The sequence below is a fragment of the Thunnus albacares genome, chromosome 2, assembly GCF_914725855.1.
Source record: "Thunnus albacares chromosome 2, fThuAlb1.1, whole genome shotgun sequence".
NCBI classification, from domain to species: Eukaryota; Metazoa; Chordata; class Actinopteri; order Scombriformes; family Scombridae; genus Thunnus; species Thunnus albacares.
Genome location: NC_058107.1, coordinates 34340381 through 34366661, shown reverse-complemented (window position 1 = coordinate 34366661; position 26281 = coordinate 34340381). Strand labels below are relative to the sequence as shown.

At 37.8% G+C, this 26281-nt stretch overlaps 1 protein-coding gene across 1 annotated transcript in view; it reads right to left on the bottom strand.

Moving 5' to 3' along the window:
- Positions 1–26281, bottom strand: part of rasgef1ba (RasGEF domain family, member 1Ba) — a 147215-nt gene that overhangs the window by 111225 nt on the left and 9709 nt on the right. The window contains exon 2 of the mRNA XM_044332179.1: positions 8415–8462. Within this exon, the coding sequence (XP_044188114.1) occupies positions 8415–8462 (48 nt within the window). The remainder of the gene's footprint in view (positions 1–8414; positions 8463–26281) is intronic.

Sequence of the window (26281 nt, the reverse complement as noted above, 5' to 3'; positions counted from 1 at the left end):
AAATCTCCATCTTTATATCTGTTATTTATACGCTGAAATCATCTCAATCCTCGTTTTATCCCAAAGTAAATTCAGTTCACAGTTTCTCTGAACTTTAACTGACCCTGTTATGACTAATATTTCCTACAGTGAATGAAAAAAACTGAGATGTCCTGTAACTCTCATCCCATCTGTACAATATGTTGGCCACAAGCCTTGAGAGGCTGACATGTGATGTTGTTACAAAACCTGGTCAAAGTTTATGTAATTTCTGGACAGCTGCCCCTGCCCCGGTTTGAAATAACTTGTGGAGCATGTGACTCCGCCTGTCATTCATCATGAACGAGGTCATGAGTGAATCAGGGCAAAGTGCAGCTGAGTGATTGTGTATTTATAGCTGGTTGTGTTATTTTGATATTGGTAAGAGATTGACTACCATATGTTTCAATCCCCTTTTATCTTTAGCTCTCAGACTTTATTCTAATTATTGAAACAGCTTTGAATGACAAGTGTTGTAAATCTGAATCAAAAGATGGAATATTATTCATCAAAATGTGCGGGGGGAATAGCTTTAATCCCCTCACAGCTCACTCGCCATCTTTCAGACATGAGCAGATTAAGATAATTTCTTCATGTAATCAAAACAATATTATTGAAATGCTTTCATGTCAGCTACGGCTATTGTCTCTAAAACAATAATCAGCTTTACTGATAAAGAAATGTTAGTGGCCTCTGAAAGAGGAAATCAATACAGATAAAACAGTAGACATTAAAAATGACAAATAATGATTAAAAACTAAAATAAATCATCTCAGCCGTTATCATCAAGACACAAAACTCTGCTGGAAGACAATAAAAGGATGCAAAAGCTTGAAATAGTAGCAAAAAATATGTTGCTCATCAAGTGCAAAACACAATCATCACAGTCTACATGATCTCTTCATTTGAGATCATGTAAAAAGTTATTTTATAATTTTGCTCCAGTGATCACTGCAGCCATGCAACATTCCTTAAACAATCAATACCTCCTAAATGACAGGTCAGTCCCACCATCTCTTTCAGATTGGCCAGCGAGTCTCCTGATATTTTGCAGGTTAATAAAACTGGGGACTTGTCCTAAGAACAATCTGCATACAGCTACATGGTCCTGAGAAGAGGTTTAATCAGGCAGGATAAGTGAAAACACCTGTGTGGAGGTAACTATATGTGTGAAGACATTTTTTTGTTCACCTGAAATCACATTTAATCATCCCTCTCTGCAGTAAATAAATAATGTCATGATGTCCTAAAATGCATTGCTAATAGCTGAGTGTATTATTAGAATGAGAAGTCTTTGGGGAAATCAGAAATGCTCCTTTTTGTCTCAGCTGGCTGGGTGAGGAGGCGGTGGACGTGGGAGTGTGTCTGCGTCTGTGTTTGATTGACATTAGCTGGCAGGCTACTGGTGTTACACCACACAGAACAGAGACAAAGTAAACAAACTGCTGTAGCTACAAGTCATGGACAGACAGCGTGTCACTAACAGGGATTTTGAAGAGCAACGATCAAACCAGCATCTAACGGGTCTGAAGCGACAGTATGTTTACATGCTGTTTATGTGCCGCAGTCGAGCAGCTAATTAGCTATCTAGCGTGAATGTTTATATGGTGGCTCGTTCAACAAACAAAGGTGCAGGACAAGACGTGTTCATGTTTGTAAGTTTGATAAGAAGGAGACTTCAGCAGGGAAACTAATGTGGGTTGTTGTTCAGACTCTGTGGCTCTTGTGATGCGGAGCAGGATGCAATCAGGCTCAGTGTGACCGTCAGCTCCGCCGATGATAAAACACCATGTTATCACTTGTTATCACGCAAGATTTGATTTGCCGTATCAAAGTAAGGACTCCGGCTACATAAGTGGATGTCAGAAACATATTAAATCAAAATAATGTAAAACTAGGGGCACAACCATGAAATCAAAAAATTTAAAATATAAATGTATCTTCTTTTTGGTTTCTGAATTTCTTCTCAAAGGAGAACACAGGACAAGTGATCTAGAGAGCAGATATGTCCCACCAAATAAACAGAAAACACTAAATGTAGAAACTACAGAACATTTATGCAGCATATGCATTTTTTATATTGAGATTTTTTACAAAAACAGAAAGGAATGAGTCTTTTAGTTACAATATAATCCAAAGATGTTGTCCAGCAGTCATAATAAAATATGAAAAGGAATAAAATAGTTTCTGTGGATGATGTAGTAAAGATTAGTTACTACAAGAGAAACACTAACCATTACTGTAAATGTTTTAATGTTCTTTTACACGTGTCCCTTTCTGATAAACACTCCTGCCTGAACCAGAGAAGGTGTCTTGTGATATCAACTCAGGATGTTTGTGTGAAGAATGGTCTATTCTCATGAAATATTTTCTGTCTCTGCTGACTTGAGGTCTGTGGGTTCGTAGCAGTTCATCCTCCTCCGCAGGTTCCTGTTAAACGCCTGGAGAATTTCCTAACAGCCGTGAAACCATCAGTCTGCAGAGCTGAACAGTAGCGGGTCTGTATCCACTGCTATCGCCTCCGTCTATCATGGAAAGGATGAGCTCTAAACATTACATAACTGTTGAAATGTCACACCTGGACTCTAGTTTATCCTCTCCTCCAAAACAAACTCACACACACCATCCAGCCGATTTTTTTAGATCACCAACTCCAAAAATGAAACGATATTCACTTGTGACCCACTAACACACAAACTAGTGAGAGACCAAACGATGATTTTGTTTATTCTTTTTCCAGGTAGTATTTTCTGGCTGCCTGCTGTAAGTTCTGTATGTGGGACGGCTACAAATACACATTTTCTGCGAGTATTCTAGCAATAATTACAAACAGAGAATTACTGAGTGTAACATCTGTGCAGGTAAAAATATATATACAGTACATATTTTTTTAATGATTTGAAACAGTTTTGGAAACCATTTCAAGCAGGTATCAAAGATTTCCAGGTCCTGATGTCATAATGTAGAAAAATGCTATCAAACCACTAAGGCCTTTGCTTGAACTATCTTTTTTATTATCTACAGAATATTCTGATTATCTACTTTTCCTGGAACTTTCTCTGCTCTCACTTCTCATTCTGCTGATATACTTGTTGACTTGATATCATTTGGTACAGTAGGCCTACATTTATTTTTTTTACTATTCCTGATTTGATTTCAGAGAAGCACATCAGGTTTCTTTGCATCATCTCTAGAGCTCGTATTTTTCTCTTTTGAAGTTCTCATTCCTTTCAGCTCAATTATCGGTTGTATGGCTTATGAACTAAAGGCCTGAAGTAGAACATGTACTGAAAGTATGCAAATGCAGACATTTAAGCTCTGCAAAGTCTATTTCATGCATACAAGATGATGCTGTTTGATCTGTGCTTCTATTTAAGTTCGAACACATTTCTTGCAAGATTTCTTGTGATTTACATTGATCAGATCTTGTATAATCTAATTTATTGTAAATTATTGTTGTTATTATTATTATTATTATTGCCTTTATTTGAACTCTGAGGCTGGCCATCATTTACAATGATGTTGAGTAACAGTTTAAAATGACCTAAAAAGATACAAAATTGTAAAAGATGAAACATAAAACAATAAATTAAAACAAGTAAAGTTAATAAAAGATACAAGAGTGCTTAACTTTAGTGGATCATAACATATCGGGTATGAAATTAATCTGCAAATGCTCCGGTTCAAGATGAGACCAAACTTTTCTATGGATGTCAGTTTCTGAACCATGACAAAGGCCAAAATGTGGCCTGCAACAGACTTGTTTTTAGCTTATGTGATTGCCGGAGATACTTCTTGCTGCAGTTGTTGATCACTTGTGGCCCCTACCAACCAGTTAAGTGGAGTGAGGAGTCAGCAGTCAATGGCGGTTTTTCAACAATTGTGAATCACTGCAACCATGAGAGGTCCTTCAGCAAACAGTTATAAACATGCACAAAAAATATTAGGCTGATGGGTATATTAGTATGTGAGAATAGCTGCGGACAGATACATTCATGGACACACATGACCAATCACATGATCTCATCCAGGCGTAATAAAAAATAAATCAATTAAAACAGGTACAAAAAGAATCTGAATTTTTTGTGATCATAGATTTAAATTGACCAAAGGTTACCACAGTATTCATTTTTAGGGTGCTTCGTAAAGAGTTCCAGGTGGTCGGAGCATAGAAACCAAAAGCAGATCTTCCAAGCTCAGCACAAACTCAAGGGACTTACAGTGAAAACCAGTCATTAGACCGAGTCTGATGTGGTCCAGAGGAGCAATCTAGCATATAGCTAGCAGATAGATAACTTGTAGATAAATAAATACATATACCTATCACATTTCTTAGACAAAGAAGACCACACAACTTTTTCATACAGGATGCAATGATTTGAACAACTTTTGGATGCATTGACACATAAAATCTATGTCAAAATCAGTTTAAATGGAACTGTTCCTCAAGCTAATATTTGTGAAAATCAGTAAAACCTGAAAATAATGACCCCTGTGACGTTTTAGAGTTGTAGAAGAGTCCATAAGTAAATACGAATGAGCCATGTTTTTGGATTACTAGGCTAAATAAAAGGCTAAATTATTTCCTAAACCAACTGGTCACTGTAGTTTTTATCAAACAGTATCCAAACAGGAGTAATTAAGGCATTTGTTGGGGACTATTTTCAGAGGAGGATTAATACACATTTGATGTTCTATTGTGAGTATTTCTGGCAGCAGGACGGTGTGTGTGTGGGATTGAGTCAAAATAAACTACAGTTTGTGTGTTCATGTTAATGAGGGAACATGTCACTCAACATTGTGTCTCATTGATGTATTTTTAATAGTTTTTGGACAACAGTGCAGAGGAATTTGGATACACGCACAATAATTCATGTTTAGTTTTGGACTTTTCGTGGGATTCTTGACAATAAGAAAAAACACAGAATATCACCAGACTTCTCCCTTAAGCGTTTGGCACAGTAGCAGCGCTACATACGAGCAGGTTCAGGCCAGGCTTCCCTATCAGAATCAAGGTTTTCTTGGCACAGGAAAACCAACATTAAAGAATCATCTCCTGCCTCCCTATGTCAGTAACACTCCTGGGGTTTCTGCAGGCCTGGCCAGATAGGAAAAAGAAAAAAAAAAACAGCACTGACCTCATGCTTCTCAAATGATCAATGCAGGGTGTCTTTCCCCTGCTTTGATCCTGGATGAGATAAGTGCAAGTGAACACCTCTAAACTCTCAATGCCCAGCACACCTCACAGAGCCGCTCGGTGAAACCCAAACCACCGGATTACAGACTCATTCAGGTTTGTTTAACACTCACTAGACTGACAAAGGGAATTAGAAGAGAGTGTGAGATGAAAGATGTGTTTGGCTGCATTCTCAGACAGCCTGTGATTATCTGAGAAACAGAGGAAAAGAAAGAGAATAAGCCAATTAACATGCTCAAGTGTGGCATAGTTAATATTTACAGGTTGTACAGATCATCTGTTGACTGTTTTGGTCCAAGGATTATCTTTTTGTGCTATAGAAGTTTTTTTTTTTTTCCCTTTGGTTAAATAAGAAAGACAAAGACATTGAACAAGAAAGGGTAAGAAGAGAGAGAAATAGGGGAGAGGATGGCAGTCATACAGACAGACAAGATCAAAGCAGTGGCCTCCAGTCTTCAGTCCTGAGTGAAGAAGTGTGTGTAAGTGTGTTATTCCATCTTCAAAGACGCTCAGCAGTTTACTAGCAGCCTACACACACACACACACATATAGACACACACTTTCTGATTGTTGTGGTGACTTTGTGGTACATATCAGGTGTGTCTTTGCTGATACTCTTCTGTTTTGATCAGGTTTGGGCTGTGTATCAGTCTGACAAGAAAAACTTTAATAAATGCAAACATAAAATATGGATTTTTAAGGTTTTTTAAACAAGTTTCAGCAAATTCTGCAAACTTACCTGACGAATACACACCAAAATCATTTGTCACTGGTAGATATTTAGCTCCAGTGCCACATGCTAAAATGCTACATAAGCAAAAATGTATTTTAACTAAAAGATGGTAACTACACACTAGAAAGTCATGCATCAAGTATGTGGTGCACACTGCATTTTTCGTGTAAATTGAATAGTATTAGTACACATTATTATGTAATATGTAGTATTCAGTTACAGATTCAAATTATCACTCAACATTGTATGCTAAAGTGCTAAAATGCTAAGTGTTAAAGGATAGGTGTTTTCAAGTCAGGACCCCATATGAACATTGAAACAGTTTTTGCTCGCTTTAATCATTCCTCCTGTTCATACTGTCAATATAAGCAATGGAGGGCAAAATCTGCAGCCCTCCTTAAGTTAATATGAGGCTTCAGCTGTCTGAGTTAGTCAAAATTAAGTCTTTTTAGTGTAAAGTTCCCTCTTTTTGTTCCCCTGGACAGTGTTTCCTTGTTAAGCTGCAGTGGAAGGATATCAACAAAAAGAAGGAATTTGGTACTGAACGGCTGCAACTTTAGAAGATACCAACTTTATTTGACAAATTAGGACGGCTTAAGTCTCATATTAGCTTCAGATAAATGTTTGAATATCTTTTTGCACAAAACAAAGACTGTGAATTTGTCCTCCATCACTTACACTGTAAGTGCTTTAGGAAGGAATTTTTTAATTGCCAGCATGAACATGGGGAGAAATTTTAGGAAGCAAAACCTGTTTCGGTGTACATAAAGGCACTTAACCACTGTTTAAAGACAGACTTGAAAATTTGTGAACCTATCCTATCACAGTTTATGCTAAAATGCTAGCTCAGCACCTGGTGACACTAGACTGTTAGCCTGAGCAGCAGAGTCAACAATCTGTTCAAGTGGCCTCTGTCCAGTTCCAAGACGACTCTGGTGCGGTTCGTTTGCGGTGTGAAAGAGAAGAAAGTTTGTGGTGTGTTTTGGTTTTGGTTCAGCAATAAAAAGTTATTAGTAAGACATAGCAGCCACACAGTAACTACCCTTCTGTAATATTAAGTAATATTAATATACAAAATGCCTCTATTTTGTCCTTTTGCTATCCTTTTTCATTATTTATGACATATGAGGTCCAGTTGCATTCACCATAGAACATAAATAAAAATATGTGGGTCCATGTAGTGTTGATGATGCAGAATGGCAGTGACTAAAATTGTAATTGACATATTGACTGACACTCAACAAAAAAATGAGTCACGTGTGTCAATATGATTTCACAATTACAACTCTGGTAGTTACAACTCTTTGTTTGTTTGCATGTCAGTATGAACATGAAATGGAGCAGAACTAACTATTTTTACTTGGTGCTGAGCAAATTAACTGATCTACAAAGCAACATTAGTTCACCCCAACCAGGTGTTTTCAATTATGCTGCTTGATTAGACTTTTCTCTTTTCTTTCAAGAGTCATTCACTCATTCAGTACTCCCAGTATTACTGACATTCAATAGTTTAATCAATAGTATAGTAACACATTTTTGACAGGTGTTGTTGCATAACCTATATACTCAGAATTCAGACATTCAGATAAAACGGTGGACACTAAATAATAAATGATTTCGGACACAGCTACTCTGTGTGTATGTGTGTGTGTGTGTGTTTAGACTGTGCTTGAATACCTGTTAAGGTGGAACAATTTGGTGGAACAAAAAAACGCTGCATTCACGCTATGTCGGATGAACGGGAATGATTGGAAAGATTCCCGTGTTTAGGACTTGCGAGTGTTCACGTCATCGGACAACTCAGGAAGGTTGTATGATAAAGGAGTTGGTTGTATGAGAGATTGAAATACTGTGCATTGACAAAATTACATTATATCTATTAAATTCAAGTTGTTCAGGTTTCCAGGCACATCCATATAGGATTAGGATATATGCCAAGCCAGATATATCAGATGTTTCTTTCCCAGTCATAATAATGACTCAGAGTATTTACAAACTGTATTTACGATTTGGAAACTAGTAATTACAGTAACTCTGATATGAAATAAACACAGTATTACACCTTTATCACTCTTATTGGGTTTAGTTTGAGCAGATTTCAATCTAACTTTGACCTGAACAGAGGTCTTCATTATCATACATAATGAAGCATCACATCACATCTGAATACACAGCATTAGCGCCATGTGAATCCTCTCAAATGTTGCAACAGCACTCAGACTCCCTCAGACAGTCTGCTTCATGGTTGTTATCATGTGATGTTTTGAGCCAAGCTATCAGCATGCAGTGTTTTATGTACAGTGAGCCAACTCTGCGGCATGTTTTGTACAGTCGGCTGTGTGTGTGTGTCTGTGTGTGTGTGTGTGTGTGTGTGAACGTCCTGTTCTTTCAGTGTAGAAGACACTGAGATTCAAAACAGAAACAAGAAGTCATTTAAGGTTTTAAGAGTTTTGAGTGTTTACCCACCCGCTGTTGAGAAGAAGGCCTCAGTCTGAGATGAGGTTGGCTCCGACACTACAGGAAGGGAGGGGAGACAAAAATATTTGAGTGAATATCAAGAAAAGTAATCAGAGATATTTATTTCATATCACCTAAATACAATATTTAACAGCATTTACAAGAATGCAGTGAACCCACTTGTAGAATACAGTTTACAAATCTTTTTTTTACATGAAGCTTGAACATAGATTATGAGTATTTAAAACAAAAAATAATCATTCTGTTTTGAAATTTGTGATTTTAGTCTCAATGGTTGGCAATGGCCTGTGATGTCGGGTCTAGAGGTGAGGTTCTCCATGGACTGGCATTCCCCACATGAGGACCTATCAAACAAAATGATAATCAGGTAACTTCTCTTCTCCATCTCACTCATCTACCGTAAACGTAGTTTGGATATCAGGCAATGCAAGATACGACTGATCTAACAAGTTGATCTTTGTGCTTTCATTTCTCTTGTGGGTAAGTACAGGGATCTTGCAAGAAACAGACAATCACTACTAGGTGTTGTTATCTAACGCCAGTCACTCACCAAGGCCATTACTGGTCATTATTTCTCCTAATCCTTGCCTGTTCCTGATCCCTTGAATGCCTAGCAGGCTCAACATTATAAGGTTGTGGACCGTCATGTTGATATAATTGTATATTTTCAACCTCATCAGTGTCAAAACTAGTATCGGGGTCTATATTTCTTATTGTTAACCTTGACCCAGCTCTCCCTTATGTCATATGTCCAATATCTTGTTTTGAGGCAAATATGAAAATGTCCTTACCATGTCTTGGTAGTGTTTATATAGTTATATATTTTTTATATTTCATACATAATCCCCACCCCCACCCCTATTAATTCACTGGGGTTGTCAACCTGCAAGTTCTTCTTTAACATTAGATAATTGAGCTTGATTCCCTCCTGGTTGCAAGATATTCTGTTGCATTAGTGTCACCTAAATGCTGCAGATGCAAAATGTAAATGGCTGCATTTAAACTGCGGGCATTAAGACGGAGCCATTAGTGGTATTTAAAGACGAACATGTTAGCGTTTTTTCCACAGAGGAGACGACAGAACAACGAATCCTAATGAGTCTTTAAAAGGCTCGACGTGAAGCTCCCAAAGGAGTTATTTACAAAGAAGAAAACTCGGCAGAATGGTAATGAATTCCCACATGGGGAACACACACACACACATGCACACACACACACACACACACACACACAGTCTTTGAACACTGACAAAGACATTATTTGATCATAGAGAATTTTACTTGCAGCACACACACATACATATATACAGACCCGCACATACAACCACATACTGTGCATGCACACATTCAAACACACATGGCACGTCTTCCCTTGTAGCAAAGATATTGTTTGATGTAATTTTGCGCTTTTTTTTCTTACACACACACACACAAAAACACACCCTTAACACTCCAACATTTTCCTCTGACAGATGATTTGACGTAAAGACCTTTTCCTTCGCACCCACAACCCACAAAAACACACTCACACACACCTTCCGCCGCAACAAAGATATTATTTGTTCTTAAAAGAAAAAGACCAGGAAGCAGCTGTAAACCCTTAAAACCTTTTAGAAGGAAGCAGGCTTTTATTTTATGAGCTGCACCATCTGCGGATTTTTTGGGGGGTCCAAGTGGAGGAGGAAGAGGTGTGAGATTGGAGTAAGGGAGGGTATAACGGCGGAGGAAAAGGTGACAGTTTAGCAGGTGATCATATGCTGCCCACATTTCTAATGTACACCGATACAGCAAGTTTCAGCTGAGCGGTCGATAGCTGGATGGAGGTGATTTATTTATTAAGTGACTGATGGAAACTGGGAGAAAAATCCATTTACCTGTGATACAGAGAGCCACTACTCACTCACTTTTTTTTTTTTTTTTTTTGTGCTTTCTCATCTCACAGGAAAACCTGAGTCCTGGGCCGAACCTCCGCGGTCCTTCACAGTCCTGATGGCATCCTTCCCTGGCTATTGCTGCTTGTGCTTATTGTTGTTGTTGTGATTGTTTTTCTTCTGTCCTCCCTCCCCCTTTCCCTCTCTCTTTCTCTCTCTCAACCCAACCGGTCAAAGCAGATGGCCGCCCACCAAGAGCCGGGGTCTGCTTGAGGTTTCTACCCGTTAAAGGGGAGTTTTTCTTTACCGCTGTCGCCAAGTGCTTGCTCATGGGGGGAATTGTTGGGTCTCTGTAAATTAAAGAGTACGGTCTTGACCTGCTCTACGTGAAAAGTGCCTTGAGATGACTTCTGTTGTGATATGGCGCTATATAAATAAAAATTGATTGATTGATTGATTGACTTCTGTTACTCAGGGGATTTTTTCTGGGATATTTTTGTTCATGAAAAGCTGAAACATATTCTCGGGGATACTGGACAGAAACATTTTAACATCTTGTCATTTTCACACAAGATTTCAAAATGTGTATTTTATAAGCATAGTGAGAGTTGCAGTTGTTTTATTTAAAGTTTCTCTCATCTTTAAAAAAGTGTTGATCTACAAGTAATTGGTTTGAGTTAAGTTTTAAAGATCATCATTACACTGTTCTTTGCTGTGTAATTTTCACTCTTTCAATGAAGGATGTACTATTTTATGCAATTAATGAAGCACTGACACCCATGAGTAGTTAAATATTTAGTTTCATGTTCGTGTTTGTGGGGAATTTTTATTTTTGCAACACATGCATAATTTCACTCCAGTAAAAATCTGGTAAATTATTGATATATGCAAGTTTATTGCATTGTTTCTCATATTTGTTTGTTCACCAGAAATGTTGGGAAACTATACATTTCTACTTTGCATTTTCATGAATAAACCGATGAGGGGAGATTATAAAAAAAGAAGAAGAAAAAGAAAGAAAAGAAGAAATGAAACTAGTCTGATTAAATAATGGTTAAAAATAGAAATGGTGACACATTTATTATTGACTCACCCAGGGACGGTGGACAGGAGCATGTTTATTATCACCCTTTTTTATCTTTATGATGACTTTGTTCTTTATGTAAAATAATGAAAATGTGTAATTCGGCTGACAATCAGGCAATAAATAACTGAAAAAGGGGAATAATGGTTAAATAAAACACACCTATTTACACCCTGATGAATCCTGAGTCAACCCTCATGTTAAGCAGTTAATCTACTGAGAGCGAAGGTCTGTGTTGAACCATATAAGACACACTTCAGGTGATCAAGCTGATCAAAACATACAACACACACACAGACACCCTGGACTTCATGCTCTGCCTGGACTCAACCCACTGACATTAACACACATTAGTTACGTACATTCACATTCATGCAGGCACACACACCTGCTGTACACCACATAACATAACATCAAATCTCATCATCCTCTCTACCTCCTCAGTACTGAAGACGTTAAAGACATTAAAGTCCGACTGAAATCATATTTAATCATCCCTCTTTGCAGAAAAAAATGTCAACATGTTTTTTAATGTACTAGTAATAGATCTGAATTATTAACTGTACAGAACAGAGACAAAGTAAGCAAACTGCTGTAGCTGCAAGTGTTGCTAACAGGGATTTTAAAGAGCAACGACCAAACCAGCATCTAACGAGTCCGGAGCGAGCCCCCAGTAAGCCGGACTTTGAGGCAACCGTGGAATTCCAACTTCTGGGTCTGCCTTGGGCCTAAAAAGCATTTTTCCCACACACAATCATAGGAAAAGGAGCAGCTGTATAATGGTGAATAAATTTTGTTGAGTGTCATAACCCCCATGCAACGACTTGTTTCACAATCAGAATGTGATCCATTCAGTTCAATAACATTTGGAAAGTCTAGAAGAGTCACACAATTAAATTATTTTCTCCCCATTCAAGTTAGCAGAGGACTAAACCGGATGTTAGCCGGTTCAGCCAGCGGAAGTCTTTGGTGCACATGTTCTATGGGCCCAACAATCAGGAAGCATGACCAACATCCGGGTAATTTCATTACAGCTGGAAGTTGCTTTTTGGCTTCATGCACCACTGAGCAACTTTCATAGGAATGGACAGAGCCCCTCCAACGCTGTGTCCAGTTCTCTTCATACATAATGGTCCGAAATGACATTTATAGTATATATAATATAGTCATCTAACTTGCTAACTGACATTAGCGGCTCACTTTTACCCAGTGAGTGTTGAAAGGGGAAAACAAGCTAAGGTGCAGCACAAGATGTGTGTTCCTGTAAGTTAGATGTGTTGTGTAGCAGGATGCTATCAGGCTCAGTGTGACCGTCTGCTCTGCCCATGATAGAATGACATGTGATCACTTTATTCATGGTTTGATTTGCTGTATCAAAATAAGGACTTCAGCTACATAGATGGATAACAGTATTTCATCAAATGAATTCAAAGCAAGGGGGACACCATCACGAAACCAAATAATTTAAAATATAAATTTCTCCTTTTTGGTTTCTGATTTGTTTCTCAAAGGAGAACACAGGACAAGTGATGACAAAAAGCTATATGATTTCAGTTGAATTGTAAAGATTAAACTAAACACCTTTTGAAAATCTTTGTTTTGCTTCTCACCTTGCTATAGTGATGTACAGGTGCACTACAGGACCCCATGACATCACTGTTGGGTGTGGTTACAGGTGCAACAGAGCACATTTCTAACCAAACCCGTCAGTGATGCTGGCTGTAGTCAGAAATCAAACAGGCTTGAAACCTTCAACCATAAAGGACAGAGAAACACTGCTTTTCAGCCTGGTGATGAAGAGTAACTTCACCCAGTCTACTAATCCAGCTTGCCCTGTAAACTAGTGTTGATAACATGCTTTTTTAACACCCTGTGCAGAAATACCATAGCACTATAGTACCACGAAATATCACAGCTAGGTGTCAGAGGTCAGAGGTTCAAGAGCAGCAATATCCTTTTTAAGTTACTCATTAAAGATCCTAGATTTTGTTTTAGAGCCACGTTACAACCCCAAATACCAAAATGTTCTCCCAACTTTTTGTTGATATTAAACTTGTGTACAAAATGTTTGTAAAAAAAAAAATGCAGGAAAAGTAAATGGAAAGAAACAGAACAGAGAAGATTTGCTCTAGTTGGCACAAAGATGCATCTGCTCAAGCTCAAAATGCTGATCCTGAGTTGTATGACTCTTCTTCAATAATGTACAGAAACAATAGCAAAAGAGTAGAGAACCGCAGGAAAGAAGTGACAGCTTATGTCTTATGTATGTCTTAATTTAGTAAGACAATATTTGAAATTTTCATTTAAAATTCTCTATAAGCGATAAATTTTCTTCCAGGAAAGTTTATTATCTATCGCAAACTCAATTTTCTAACCTCTATTGACTTTTAGCTTTTTCAATTATCTTGTTTAAGCTCTGACAAAGAGTAAACATCCATCCATTAGTCCAAGCACCCTGGATCTATTCCACACCTTGATTTTACCTATGATCCTTTCAAGCCAGTTTGATATCTGCATTTTTGAGCAACAGACAAAAAGTCGATGTTTTCACATCTGACAGACACGATCAGTTTGTCCTGCAGCTGAAACAACCCTTGGTTTTCAGCTGCCTGACAGTTTTTTTTTTTTTTTCTCTTTTTGTTTTACTCCAGCAGACAATTGCTGTGACCTTTAGAGGAATATTACAAGGCGGAGAGGAGAGTGTCACAATTGCTATGATTGAACGTATCTTTGATAGGAGGAGAGAGACGAGGTGAGGAGACGGAAGGGCGAGGAAAATGAGAACTGGGGGATGAGACGGAGAGAGAGAATCGCCTTCTCCATCTGATCACAAGCACAGCGGGACATTTTGCTTCTGACATTTTAGTTTCAGACATCTCATCCATCCATTTGGGTTTTTGTTATCTGTTGACAGCAGTTGGTTTTGGAAGATTCATGTAAAACAAGATGGTAAATAGCCTTGACATCTCACTGCGTCAATACACACACAAACAAAAAAAAAAAAGATGGAAAAAGTATCACTAAACAGACACACATTAAAAACATCCAGTTTTAAAAGCTTATCACAAACAGCCAGATCATAACAAATTATATGGTCCACAACCTACAGCCTTCATAAATCTTTTCATTTAGCCTCTATTTTGTCATTAGGTGATGTTTTAAGTAGTAATTTATAAGTTTTACAGTCATACATTGTTTCATATATCATACTAGCTTTATTTTAAGAGTTGAGGTCCCTGAGCTGCCTCAAGTTTCTGTCCTGATATGACATTCTTTCAGAACAATTGGGAAAGCAGGCATTGACTCTGTTGGCAGTAAATACTCCTACACCAGCATTTAAAACATCATCAACTTTGACAAAAATAGCAAACCATCTTGGCTTTCCAGACTTTTGAGGGAACAGATAGCAACAGAGTAGTTTAGCTGTGTTTGCAACATCCACTTTTATATAAACCTCCTCTGTGTGGTGTAACTGCCCAACAAAAGATAAGGCACGGTTTGTGGACAGTTAGAGAAACAAATTGCGTGAACTTATTGTTCCATTAGCAAACGAGCTGAGCTTCCTAACTGACAGTTAGCAAGTTTGCTGGTTCAGAGAGCTTTCTTTACCCCTTCATTAACTTTTTATCGACTGAAATAGTGTTTCCTCCTGAAAACAAAATGTAAGGGGAGAAAAAATGCTTGGAGAGCTACTGTGTATAACACTAACACTAGCCCGACTGGCTAGTTTAGGGTTAGCTGACCATGCTACATAGTAGTTGGTGTATTAGCCTCGCTAAAGTACCAACTAATACTAGTTGTGAGTAAAAGATAAGGCACGGTTTGCAGACAGTTAGAGAAACAAATTATGTGAACTTATTGTTCTGTTAGCAAACAAGCTGAGCTTCCTAACTGACAGTTAGCAAGTTTGCTAGTTCAGAGAGCTTTTTTTTACCCCTTCAATAATTCTTTATTGACTGAAATAGTGTTTCCTCCTGAAAACAAAATGTAAGGGGAGAAAAAAATGTTTGGAGAGCTACTGTGTATAACACTAACACTCGCCCGACTGGCTAGTTAACATTTAGCTGACCATGCTACATAGTAGTTGGTGTATTAGCCTCGCTACAGTACTTTACCAACTAACGCTAGTTGTGAGTAGTCCTCTTTATCAAGCTAACCACATATTTCATTAAGGTTCTGGTGTGACCAGGCCTTGAATGATCAAAACCAACTCATCAATATATGGGGGAGTTCAAAAATATAACCTGTAACTTAATGTGTTTTATATACATTTTTTATTTAAATAATCCAGAGCTCTTCCACCCACACTTTACACGTAATCATACTTCCACTAGCAAACTGTGAACAGTATTGAACAACAATTTCAGTGAGTGATTACAAATCAGAAAATGAGATTCTTAAGAGCCTAAAGAATAAAAAGGCACCGGATCACAGTTTCCTTGTTACTCTGTTGTGTTCAATAACTTTACATAACAGTCATCCCAACAGTAATTCAACAGTTAGCAACACATTAGCTCCAGACAGCTAGTAGCCTAAAGTTTGGTTAGCAGTAATGTAACCATAGAAAAACTAAATTCTGCTAAATCACATTAATAGTCATAATACAGCTGCAATAAGAAGTGTAGATAATGTTCAAACAGGGAATTTGTAGAGTAGATAAAATACAATATTTGCTTTTCCACAGATCTGACAAAATGGTTGAAGTAACAAGGCTGTGTGCCAGTAGAGGTTGCTATAGCAACACAATATTCAACTGAAACCAACTGGTGGCAGAATAAAAGCAATAACATGGATTAAACTGGAAAATATCTACAGTAAATTTTAATGTATGTTCCCCCTTTTACCTTTTTGTGTTGGCTACACAGGTATAAATGTCTCCTTTTATCAGTCATCTCATGTAGCTCAGTTTCTGATTTGAACCTCATTTGAACAGTTTTCATAAAGCTGCATTACTTTAACTATTAAATGTGTTCATATTCAGGTAAAAATAGCTTTTTTTCCTCATGGACATTAAATCGGGGTAAATAAAACCCTTAAATTGCACTGCGTCTCTCGTGTCTAGGGTATGAGATTTAGAAAAATACAAAAATCAATCCGATAATTGCCTGCACAAAGTCGATGATGTTCCTGGGAAGCAGAGACTATTTGATATTGAAGCAAACTGCAGTATTGAGAAAACACAAACACTCAGACACACAGAGAAAAGACCTCTGCCAAACCCAATAAATCTCAAGTTTGGCCTGATGGTGACGCTAGAGAAAAGTTCACAATGTCACCAAAACCAATTAATTTTCTTTCTCTTTGGACTGTGAATGTCCACGTCGGGTTTTTTTGTTTTGTTTTGTTTTGTTTCTATGACTATTGGCTCAGGAGGAACACTCATTACAAAAGTGAAGAGTGGAGTGAAGGTCACAGCGTCACTTTAATCAATTGGTTTCTTTCTCACGGGAGCTTGAATGTGCCCTTAGTTTTTTTGATATATGTTAGTCACAGACAAACAACCAATGGACAAAGGTGAAAGCAAACTGTATCTTCCTTTTTCCTTTGTACTCTCTCTATGTTATCTCTCAGGGGATTGGACAGCACAAGACATTTTTAAGGATTGCATAAACTTTCATTTTAGTTTTATTTTAGTCTTTTGTTTATATCACTTAATGGAATACATTTGTATGTTCTCTGAGTTTATATTCATATCTTAATTTATTTTATCTTCGGGGTATTTATATCTTGTGTTTGGTTATTGAAATTGTTTGATTACTGTAGAATGGGAACAGTAATTTCCACGATTATTTTAGATTAATGAATTCAACCTTTGAGTGTGGTTTGGCAGGTCAAATAGCTTGAAAACGAGGGGATGGAAATTTTGCATTTTGTGTTTCCAGTTTTCTGTCATGTATTTTTGTTTTTCCAAGTGTCTTACAGTGTAGATATGGTAAGACTACGCACTACTGCACTGGTTCCATTAAATCTAACTGGACTAATGGAAAATAAACACATTTAGTTCACTTCAGCAGTTTGCCTGGGACAACTACAGTATTGATAAAATGAAGTTAGTGTCCATCATCTTGCATCAACCAATCTAATCTGTTACTCTTTTCCCAGGAGGCAGCAACCCCGGTGACCCCTCAGTGCTGAACCCCCGATCCCTGAAGGTGAACCGGTTCATTGGGTCAACCACACTCATCAGGAAATGGGCTCGTCTGCTGTGGAAGGTCAGAAGTAGATATGCGTGAGTGTGAGAGAGAAAGTGAGTGTGTGTACGTGTGTATAAAGGTCACATGGGACCTCAGTGCATCAGTCATCCTGTAGTAATGAGGTGTGAGGCGTCAGCGGGGTCACGGCGGTCCTGTGTGGGGAGTCACCTTTCTCACAGGTCAAGGTCAAGTCATGGCTTTTTAACAGTGTTGACTAAAAGCATTAACGTCAGCGCTGATGCGGTTCAGTCACATGGCTTCACGGACACAATTAGACAAAGTGTTGTTGTGTATGTGAACCCAGTGGCAACTACAACAGCTCGAGGCTGAGGCCAATGTGGAAATACCTTAAAGTGCAATACCACTGACAGCCACTAGATGGTCCACTTGACTCCATTCAAAAAGCCTCAACTTCTTTTGAATGAGTCATTATGGTCTCAATCGCTAAATTCAGGCCCTCTAATAAGTGTGCTGGAGGGTCATTTTGTAAATTATTGCTCCATTAGTAAGATATGTGATTGACAGCTGTGATTGATAGTGATCGACTCGCACTGTTTCTGACTTTTGGAGCTTCTGTTTAAAGGATAAACAGTGATTTTTCTTCAGATACGCAGTTACACTAACAAGACCCTCACAAGATGCTGTCACGCAGTATTTTAGTAGGTTTAATGTTACGTGATTGCGATACCTGCCCTGTTAGCACAATTTAGCTAAAGTAGCTAACATTAAAGTGTGCACCACTCGGTGTTCCAAAGCATGAAAGGCAACATCCTGTACTCCTTATTTGGAAGGTGCTGGCTTCCAAAAAAATTGGAAAAGATGGCGCCAACCAAAAGCAGCTCCAATGAAAACCAACAGGTGACATCAGCCACTATTAAAGTCAAACTGTTAAACAAATCTTTACATCTCCAGACGAAATAAATGGGAAAAAGTCCATTTTTACGAACTTCACGACCTCTATAAATGGTGAAGATGCATTTTCTCAGTAAAGGCATCATTACACACGGTGTACGAAAAAAACAATAATTAAATCATCAACACGGACACTTACTACACCTGATTGCATGTTTGAGCCAGGGAAATGTGGGCTTTTGTGGAAATGTCAACTGTCTCCACAATTATCCCTTGAAATTGGTTTCTAACCATAATTGAGGGGGAAAAAACTACTAATGTGGAATATTCCAGAGAAATTTCCCCCTGTGAAATAAATTGTTTTCTTTCTGGAGCCACAGAGAAATGTTTATTTTACTGAATGGACTTCTTTTTTCTTTTTGTAAATATTGCATAAGGTGGCTGCATATCTTCCATACACTATGATCTAAGACAGATATGTGAGCTGTTCTCCAGCACACATGGAATAACTGTACCACAACTTGCTTCCTCCACAAGTTCCCTGCAAGTTCCCTGGTTTTCTTACTCCAGGAAAGTTGATGGATCTCCATATTCTTTTTCCTTCAGACAGTCTAACTCATCTACACCTGGGAGCTTTTGTAAATATCAGGAAATAGACTTTGTCTACACTCCTGAATGTCAACAGGTATGAGTTAAGGTCTGTTACAGTTGGTGCCACAGTGCTTGGCCACAAGAAAACATATGTTTTGTTGTTTTGCACTCTTCACAGCCTTGAATCTCAACATTCAGTGTGCAAATATCCTGATGGTCTGCAGAGACTTGTGCTGCTATTTTTTACAACCAAGAAAACATGAACATGTTGACATAGCTACCCCACCGCCTGCTATTTATATGTGATTGCATTGTCTTTGCTTGCTGCCTTGTTGTTGTTTTGCTTTTATCTTGTGGTTTGTTAAGTGTTTTACTAGAGGACTGCAATGGAAATAGGCCTTTGGGCTTTTATTGTGTTTTCATCCTCTGTGATTTTGTGTATTTAATGACTGCAGTGCAGTGTTATATGTGTTTTTTTTTAAATCAAATTCATTCATTCATTCATTAACATGCACATATTGACAAGGGACCCCCCTCTGTTATTGTAGAAATGTATGTGCGCATAATGTTTGCAGTAGTTTTATGGGAAAACGGTTGTGTATGTGTGACTGTCAATGAGCCTGTGTGTTTGAGACACTGTTGTGTGCATATGAATGGCAGGGGGTATCCTCTTCCTGAATTCAGAGCGCATCCAGAATATCTCATTGCTATTCATGTGAATGACTGTCCTGGAATCAAACAGCACCCAAAAGCATATTTGCACAGAGTTCAAATGCATGCGGTACTGGAACAGAAATCTAGTAGATTTTCTTTAGATAGTTTCCTCCAAAATGAAATCTGCCTCGCTCCATCAAGTCACCTCATGTTTACGGCGTAACAAGAACAATGTAGAGAAATGTCCCCTCGATCTTTAAATAGTATTTTTTTTAGCATGCAGCCCTTCATCTGTCTGGCTTTTTCATTCCGCCAACTTTCCTTTTCTCTATTAAACTTGAGCTACAGAATTGATTGAAAACATCAAAGCTAACTTGAAGCATATATTTCTACCAACTCTGAAAACTTCTCAAAGACTCAGAAAATAGTTTTGATGGATTGAAGTCCAGCTTTTACAAAAAAAAAGTTGACTAGTGAGGGTGTTCATGAAAATCTGTTCAAAAGTTTCTCTTGACAGACACTAAAACAAGCTACTGGCTCCTTGGTGAATGTAATCATACATTTTCTTTGATTCTGGTGAAAAGTTTAGTGATTTTGTACTGCACTTTTTAGAGGTCAGTTGGTGAAGTTAACGTTTTTAAAGGTGGATCTTGGATCTTATTGTCTCTTTGTGTGTTTTCTGTTCCTGGCAGCTATGACTGCTAATGCTAACTAGCTAGTTCCAGTAGAATACAGTAGTATTTTGTTGCATTTTTAACTCATATTATAGGTGTATTATAACAAAATGTAAAAACTTTTCGTGATCTGGGTATACTGTGAAGTATTACTGTTATACAACTCATAAATTAGCAATACAGACATACCTGACTTACCTAAAGATGCTACTGTTTATTACTAGAATTCACCAATTCCCTTTTTTTGGTCGAGGATTGCTGTTATATTTCAAGTAGAATAGCCTTAAAATGGTACACCTGAGGGTCAAATGTATCTGTTGTTAGTGTTTACACTTGAAGAGATTAATAAATGCGCTGCAGAAAGAGAAAATGGGAAAGTGGGTGTGATGACATAATGCTTCCTCTTGCCCCTCATCTTAACTATAACTATCACAACTACATGTCTAATCCAAAACTTTACTGTAACCTTTTTTTATATATATCAAGCATTTTATTACAACAGAGATAAACATTTCTTAAACATTTTTAACTTATCAACACCCATTACCCCCCCAACCCTTATATTGCTATATCTAAGATACAATAAATACATAAAAAATTACCACAAATACTGTAACCTTAAAATGTCCTTATTCTCCAAAAATATTAATGTCTAAAACTCAAAAGTTCTCACACATAAAAGTCCAACAGTAAGAGAGGTCAGAGAGGTCAAATTAATTAAACACTGTGTTCCCTCTTTTAGGATGTCCTGCATGGGGACACTGATCCTAAACACAGCTAACCAGTTACCAGCAGCAGTAACAGACCGCTCGTACAATGACTGACAGTCAATGACGCCACAAACCGCCGTGTGAAACTCCTCGTCATCCCGTTCCCTGCAGCACCCTGCGAAGACTTGACTCCCAGTGTTTCCTTCCCTCTGCCCTTCCCTTCCTTTCCTCCTCTCCTTATCCTCTCTCCTGTCATGTTCACACTGATAATTCTGTTTTTTTTTGCAAGCTCTACAAGGGGAGCTGACTATGTGTGTTATGTACCTATATCTGTTTAAACCAGCAATGCAGAGGATTTTTTACACATTTCGCTCAAAGAGTGATATAAAATATTGAAAGCAACAGTACTGAATCAAAGAGCGGCTTCAAAAAAAACAACTTCAAAATCCAGAATACAAACAGAACAATCTTCAACAGAACAGTATAACTTTTCAACACAGCTGCCTGTTGTTACTATGATGTTCTTAAAATCATCCTAAATCATCATTTTGTCACTTATAATATTTAGACATTATAATATTATGGACAAAATAGAACATGCAACATACACACTACTAAGTTTTTTATTGTTTGCAAGTGCAAAAATAATGTTAATATGTTTGTACATAATTTAAATCATACTACAGAATAGTCCTGACCTGGTTGGACCACATTGTCTTTTCATAACCACGTGATAGATAACTACCAGTAAAGGTATACTTTCTAAATATAGGAACAAAGAAAAGCGAGAGGGTACATATAATATTACAATCTTACACATGTCTATTTTATCTACTGTGTGTTACATATATTTAAGTTATAACCAGTTGTCATATTGGGATACATTACGTTAATATATAGTACCAGTAAAATGTTTGGATACACCTTCCCAATCCCTTGAATGAGAAAGTGCACTGCAGTGGTTCCTAACCTGGAGGTCGAGACACTTTCAAGGGGTCCCAAGATAAAACCGATTTTTTTCTCTAATCTTTACTAAGTTCTTGTAAATTAATGGATAATTTTCCTTCTTCAGGACTCTAAAATGTATTCAAATAAAACCAGGATTAATGGTCAGAACTGGTATAGACGTATGAGCAGATGTTGCTTCTTTTTAAGGGGTCACAAGGCAAAAAAGTTAATATTTTTCCTTCTGTATAAACATACAGTAACACATATGACATATAAATGTATAATTCAGCATTCACAGTAATCATTTTGTCCTTCATGCAGCAGATGATCCAGCTTCACAACTTTTCACTCAATATTTTTACCGTCACAAGCTGCAGCACAACAATTCACTTCTTTTTCCCCCTGCTGTGTGAGGGGTTGTTTCTTTTCCTGTTTTCCGAGCAGGATCAATAATAAAGTAATACAATAGTAGTTTTAATGTTTGTTTCCTTTGTGAGTCAGCATCCCTCCTCTCTCTCTCTCTCTCTCTCTCTCTCTCTCTCTCTCTCTGGACCACAAGCTGACGTCAGTCAACCAGTGAGCTGCAATTGGTTATGTGTAACACATCACCCCCTTGTGGTTCAACCACCAGAGGGTAAACGCATGTATACAGTCAGTTGTGGGGTTTTTTTTTTTCCATAATTATAACATGTCAAAATGATGAGAGCAGCATGCAGGTTCAACTGTCACATCAATTTTGACTTCTTGTATGATGAGAAACTGAGTTATAAGAAATAGAAACTTAATATGGATTTAGTGACATGAGAAACTCTTATATGCCATGGAAAATACTTGTCTCTTATTGACTGTTAGATGTCTGTTAAAACTGTATAACAAGGAGAATTCAAAGACAGATCTAGTCTACAGCTAAACCATTCTTCTTCTTCAGAATACTCTTAAGCCATATTGTTGTAAAAACACTGCTTGATGCTGTGTTGCAAGATATCTGTCACATAAACGAATCTAACCACAAGTTAAACACAACCTACCTTGTTTATCTTCAGTAAGTGGCTGTAGTATGAATGTGATAATACACTCACAGGCATCCTGATATAGAAAGTAACAGACTCAAGACTCCTCGGTTATTTTTGTACATCAGAATACGCACGTCATGTTTTATCTGGAGCTGACAGTGATGGGACATTAATTAGGAACAATTTTGCTAATTGATTAATCATTTGAGCGATTTGATTAAGGCTGGAAATCCTCAAAATACTTTTCTGTAATTGAAAAATGAAAGTCTTTGGGCTTTGGATTGTAGGCTGGGCAAAACAAGCAATTTGAAGACATTATCTTGGGCTTTAGAAAATTGTAACAGGCGTTTTTCACTATTTATTATTATTATTATTCACTACCAAACATTTTAAAGAACAATCAATCAATTAATTGAGAAAATGAATGGTGAATTATTTGATAATGAAAAATAATAACTAGTATAATCATTAAAAAAAAACATTATTATTAAGAGGTCTTTCTGTTCAGTTTTGTTTATTTTATTTTATTTTTTTTACAAATGGTCCAAATGGGCTTCCATACATGAAACCTTTAGGTTTAAAGGGATGTTTATTTCATATTTGGATTTGAGTTAACTACACTGTACCACCTTTGTCACTTTTTTCAGCCTGAAAATACAATTTTAGGCAACATACAGCAATAAAACTGAATGTGACAGCCTGAGAGTCATTCAAGGCAAACATGTCCCAAAATATATTTCCCTTTAAGTCTTTAACAGCTCTTTAATGGAACAATAATTTTCCAAATTAACTCAAAGAAGTAAAGAGGTCAAATAGCTTAGCGTTTGGAGAAAATTCACTTCTTCTGGGATATTGATCTTCTAGGGTTTTATGGATCTCAATACATGTTCTTGGAGCTTGTAGCAACGATTAGAGGAGCTGCATCGTCCGGGCGGGCTTCATCATTCAGCCATGGTGGTCGGTACTTGATGACAAACTGCTGTGGATAATGGGAAAGCTGGTCGCTCTTGTGTTTGGCACATTTATAGGAAGCACAGCTGTTTGTCATGAAGGCAGAAAATGCATTGATAACAGTGTTCATCAACACAGTCATTTCTCTGCCAGGCCGGAAAAAAAACCTCCCAGATTAGCAGTTAGGTTTTGACTGACAGGCTCGATCTAAAGGGACCTTCCGCTGAATAATTCTCCTCTGTAACTAGCATGGCAAAGACCAAGGCTCACACACACACACACATAGAGTTACACAAGCCATCTACCACAGAAATATATGTCACGCACACTCATGAGAAACATTGTGTTTTATCCGTTCCCTCATTTTCCTCTTTTTTTTTTTTAGATTTAGCAACTCCACTTCATGCCACACCCAGGGTCTGCTGCGCTTTGCTCGTGGTCACATCAGTTTTCAGCAAGAACAGACAGTTTCTTATTGATTTTCTCTGCTCAGATGATTCAAACTGGCAGCCATACAGTCACAATCTAAATCCGTTTAGATACTACAACCCTTGTTAGTGCCTTTAAAATATTTTCTGAGAGTTCATGCGTGCGGGTGCCTTCAGTGTATTCTGAGTGTATTTCTGATGTGTGTGCGTGTGGACGTCTGTATATGTCATTACACGGTGGCTCTTTTGGATTCTCTTTCTGACTCAGATCTCCTGATCAAAAACCCACAGCCTCATCTTTTTCTTTTGACACGTTTCCTGACAAGCAAGACAGGTGCAGCTGTAAAATGAACCATGAACCATGTCTCTCTCTCTCTCTCTCACACACACACACACACACACTTTTATGTTCACATTTAAACACAGAACACAATGAACACATAGGGTGCTTTTTCATTTGGCTATTGTGGCTGCTCACCTTTCAACTCCTCCTGCGGGGATGTGAGTGAGCGATGGACAAAGAAATTTTATTCACAAAATCAGACATTCTCACTCCCTCCAACGTTATTTTGAGGAGGTGGTTACTCATGACGCACAGCACCTCAACCGTCAAATATGTAGAAAGATTTAAGTAACAGTTTAAAAGAAAAACACCTAACAAACGTCAGAATGGAAGGAGCACAGAGTACACAGCAGCTGATGACTACCTCATGATTAATTCGAGATTTCTAAACATCATCTGCATCTACAATTGAAGCAAACTCTGATCGAGACTAAAACAAATGAACCCTAGTGTGAAAACTTCCTTAAAGAGTTAGTGGGTTTCCACAAACTTTAGTTTGAACCAAACAGGACCTGAGAGGGCATATGAATGGTCTGATATCATCAACACAAGGTGCATCATCAATCAGCCAATCAAAAATGCAGCAAATTTACATATTTGATGTAGTAAAAGCAGGCAGCTTGTTACATTCAAAGCAGTGTAATTTGTCCAAAAGCGGCCCTTGTGAATGTGTCTACGGGCTCACTTTTATATATTTATGGGATCGTTATTTGCATCACTTTGTTTTGCAGCTGTACTGTTTTGCTTCACTCTCAGCGCTCTCATAGCGTTGCAGGCAGCTGTTTTCTGAGAACAAGCTCTAAAAAGCCACTGTACACTACCTGCTCAGCAACAAACAGCAAACAAACACAGTTATCTGTAGACTAGCTGGCGAACATAGTGGAGCATTTAGCAGCTAAAGAGCCAGATATTTCCCTCAGGAGTCAGTAGAGAGCAAAAACAGAGCTAAAAGAGTGAATATTGGACTTAAATTGACCAGGTGGACAAAAACACAACTTCCAATGAATGATAATGTTACTGCTGGATGTGGAAATAAGCAACTGTTTGCTGCTCACCATATCAACAACAAACACACACTGTTGTGTTCCTCTTCCCGTCAATATGACATATATGAGTTATGAGTCTTTGTACGTATGGAGCTGTCAGTGTGATGGACGGACTTCCTGGGATCATCTCCCTCTCAGTAACACAGCACTGCAGTAAAACATGATCTCTGCTTCACTTTGTACCGGAGCGTCTGTTCATGATGATGATTTACAACTGTGACTCTTTTTTTTTACTCTGTAGCACTTGAAAATACAACCAATTCAACACGTGTCATCTGAAGTGATGTGTACTATTTCACATGATGTCTATACAGGATGATCAGCCTCATTTTACAGTAAAATTTCTTCATTTCACATGATTATTTGTTGTTCTTGTTTTGTTTTTTTCCCGTTTCTATTTGCAGCTGTTGGTTGTATATTGTAATTCAGATTTTACTATTTTAAGGTGACATTGTACCGTAACATACAATGATTATTATAGTATATAAATAAAAATA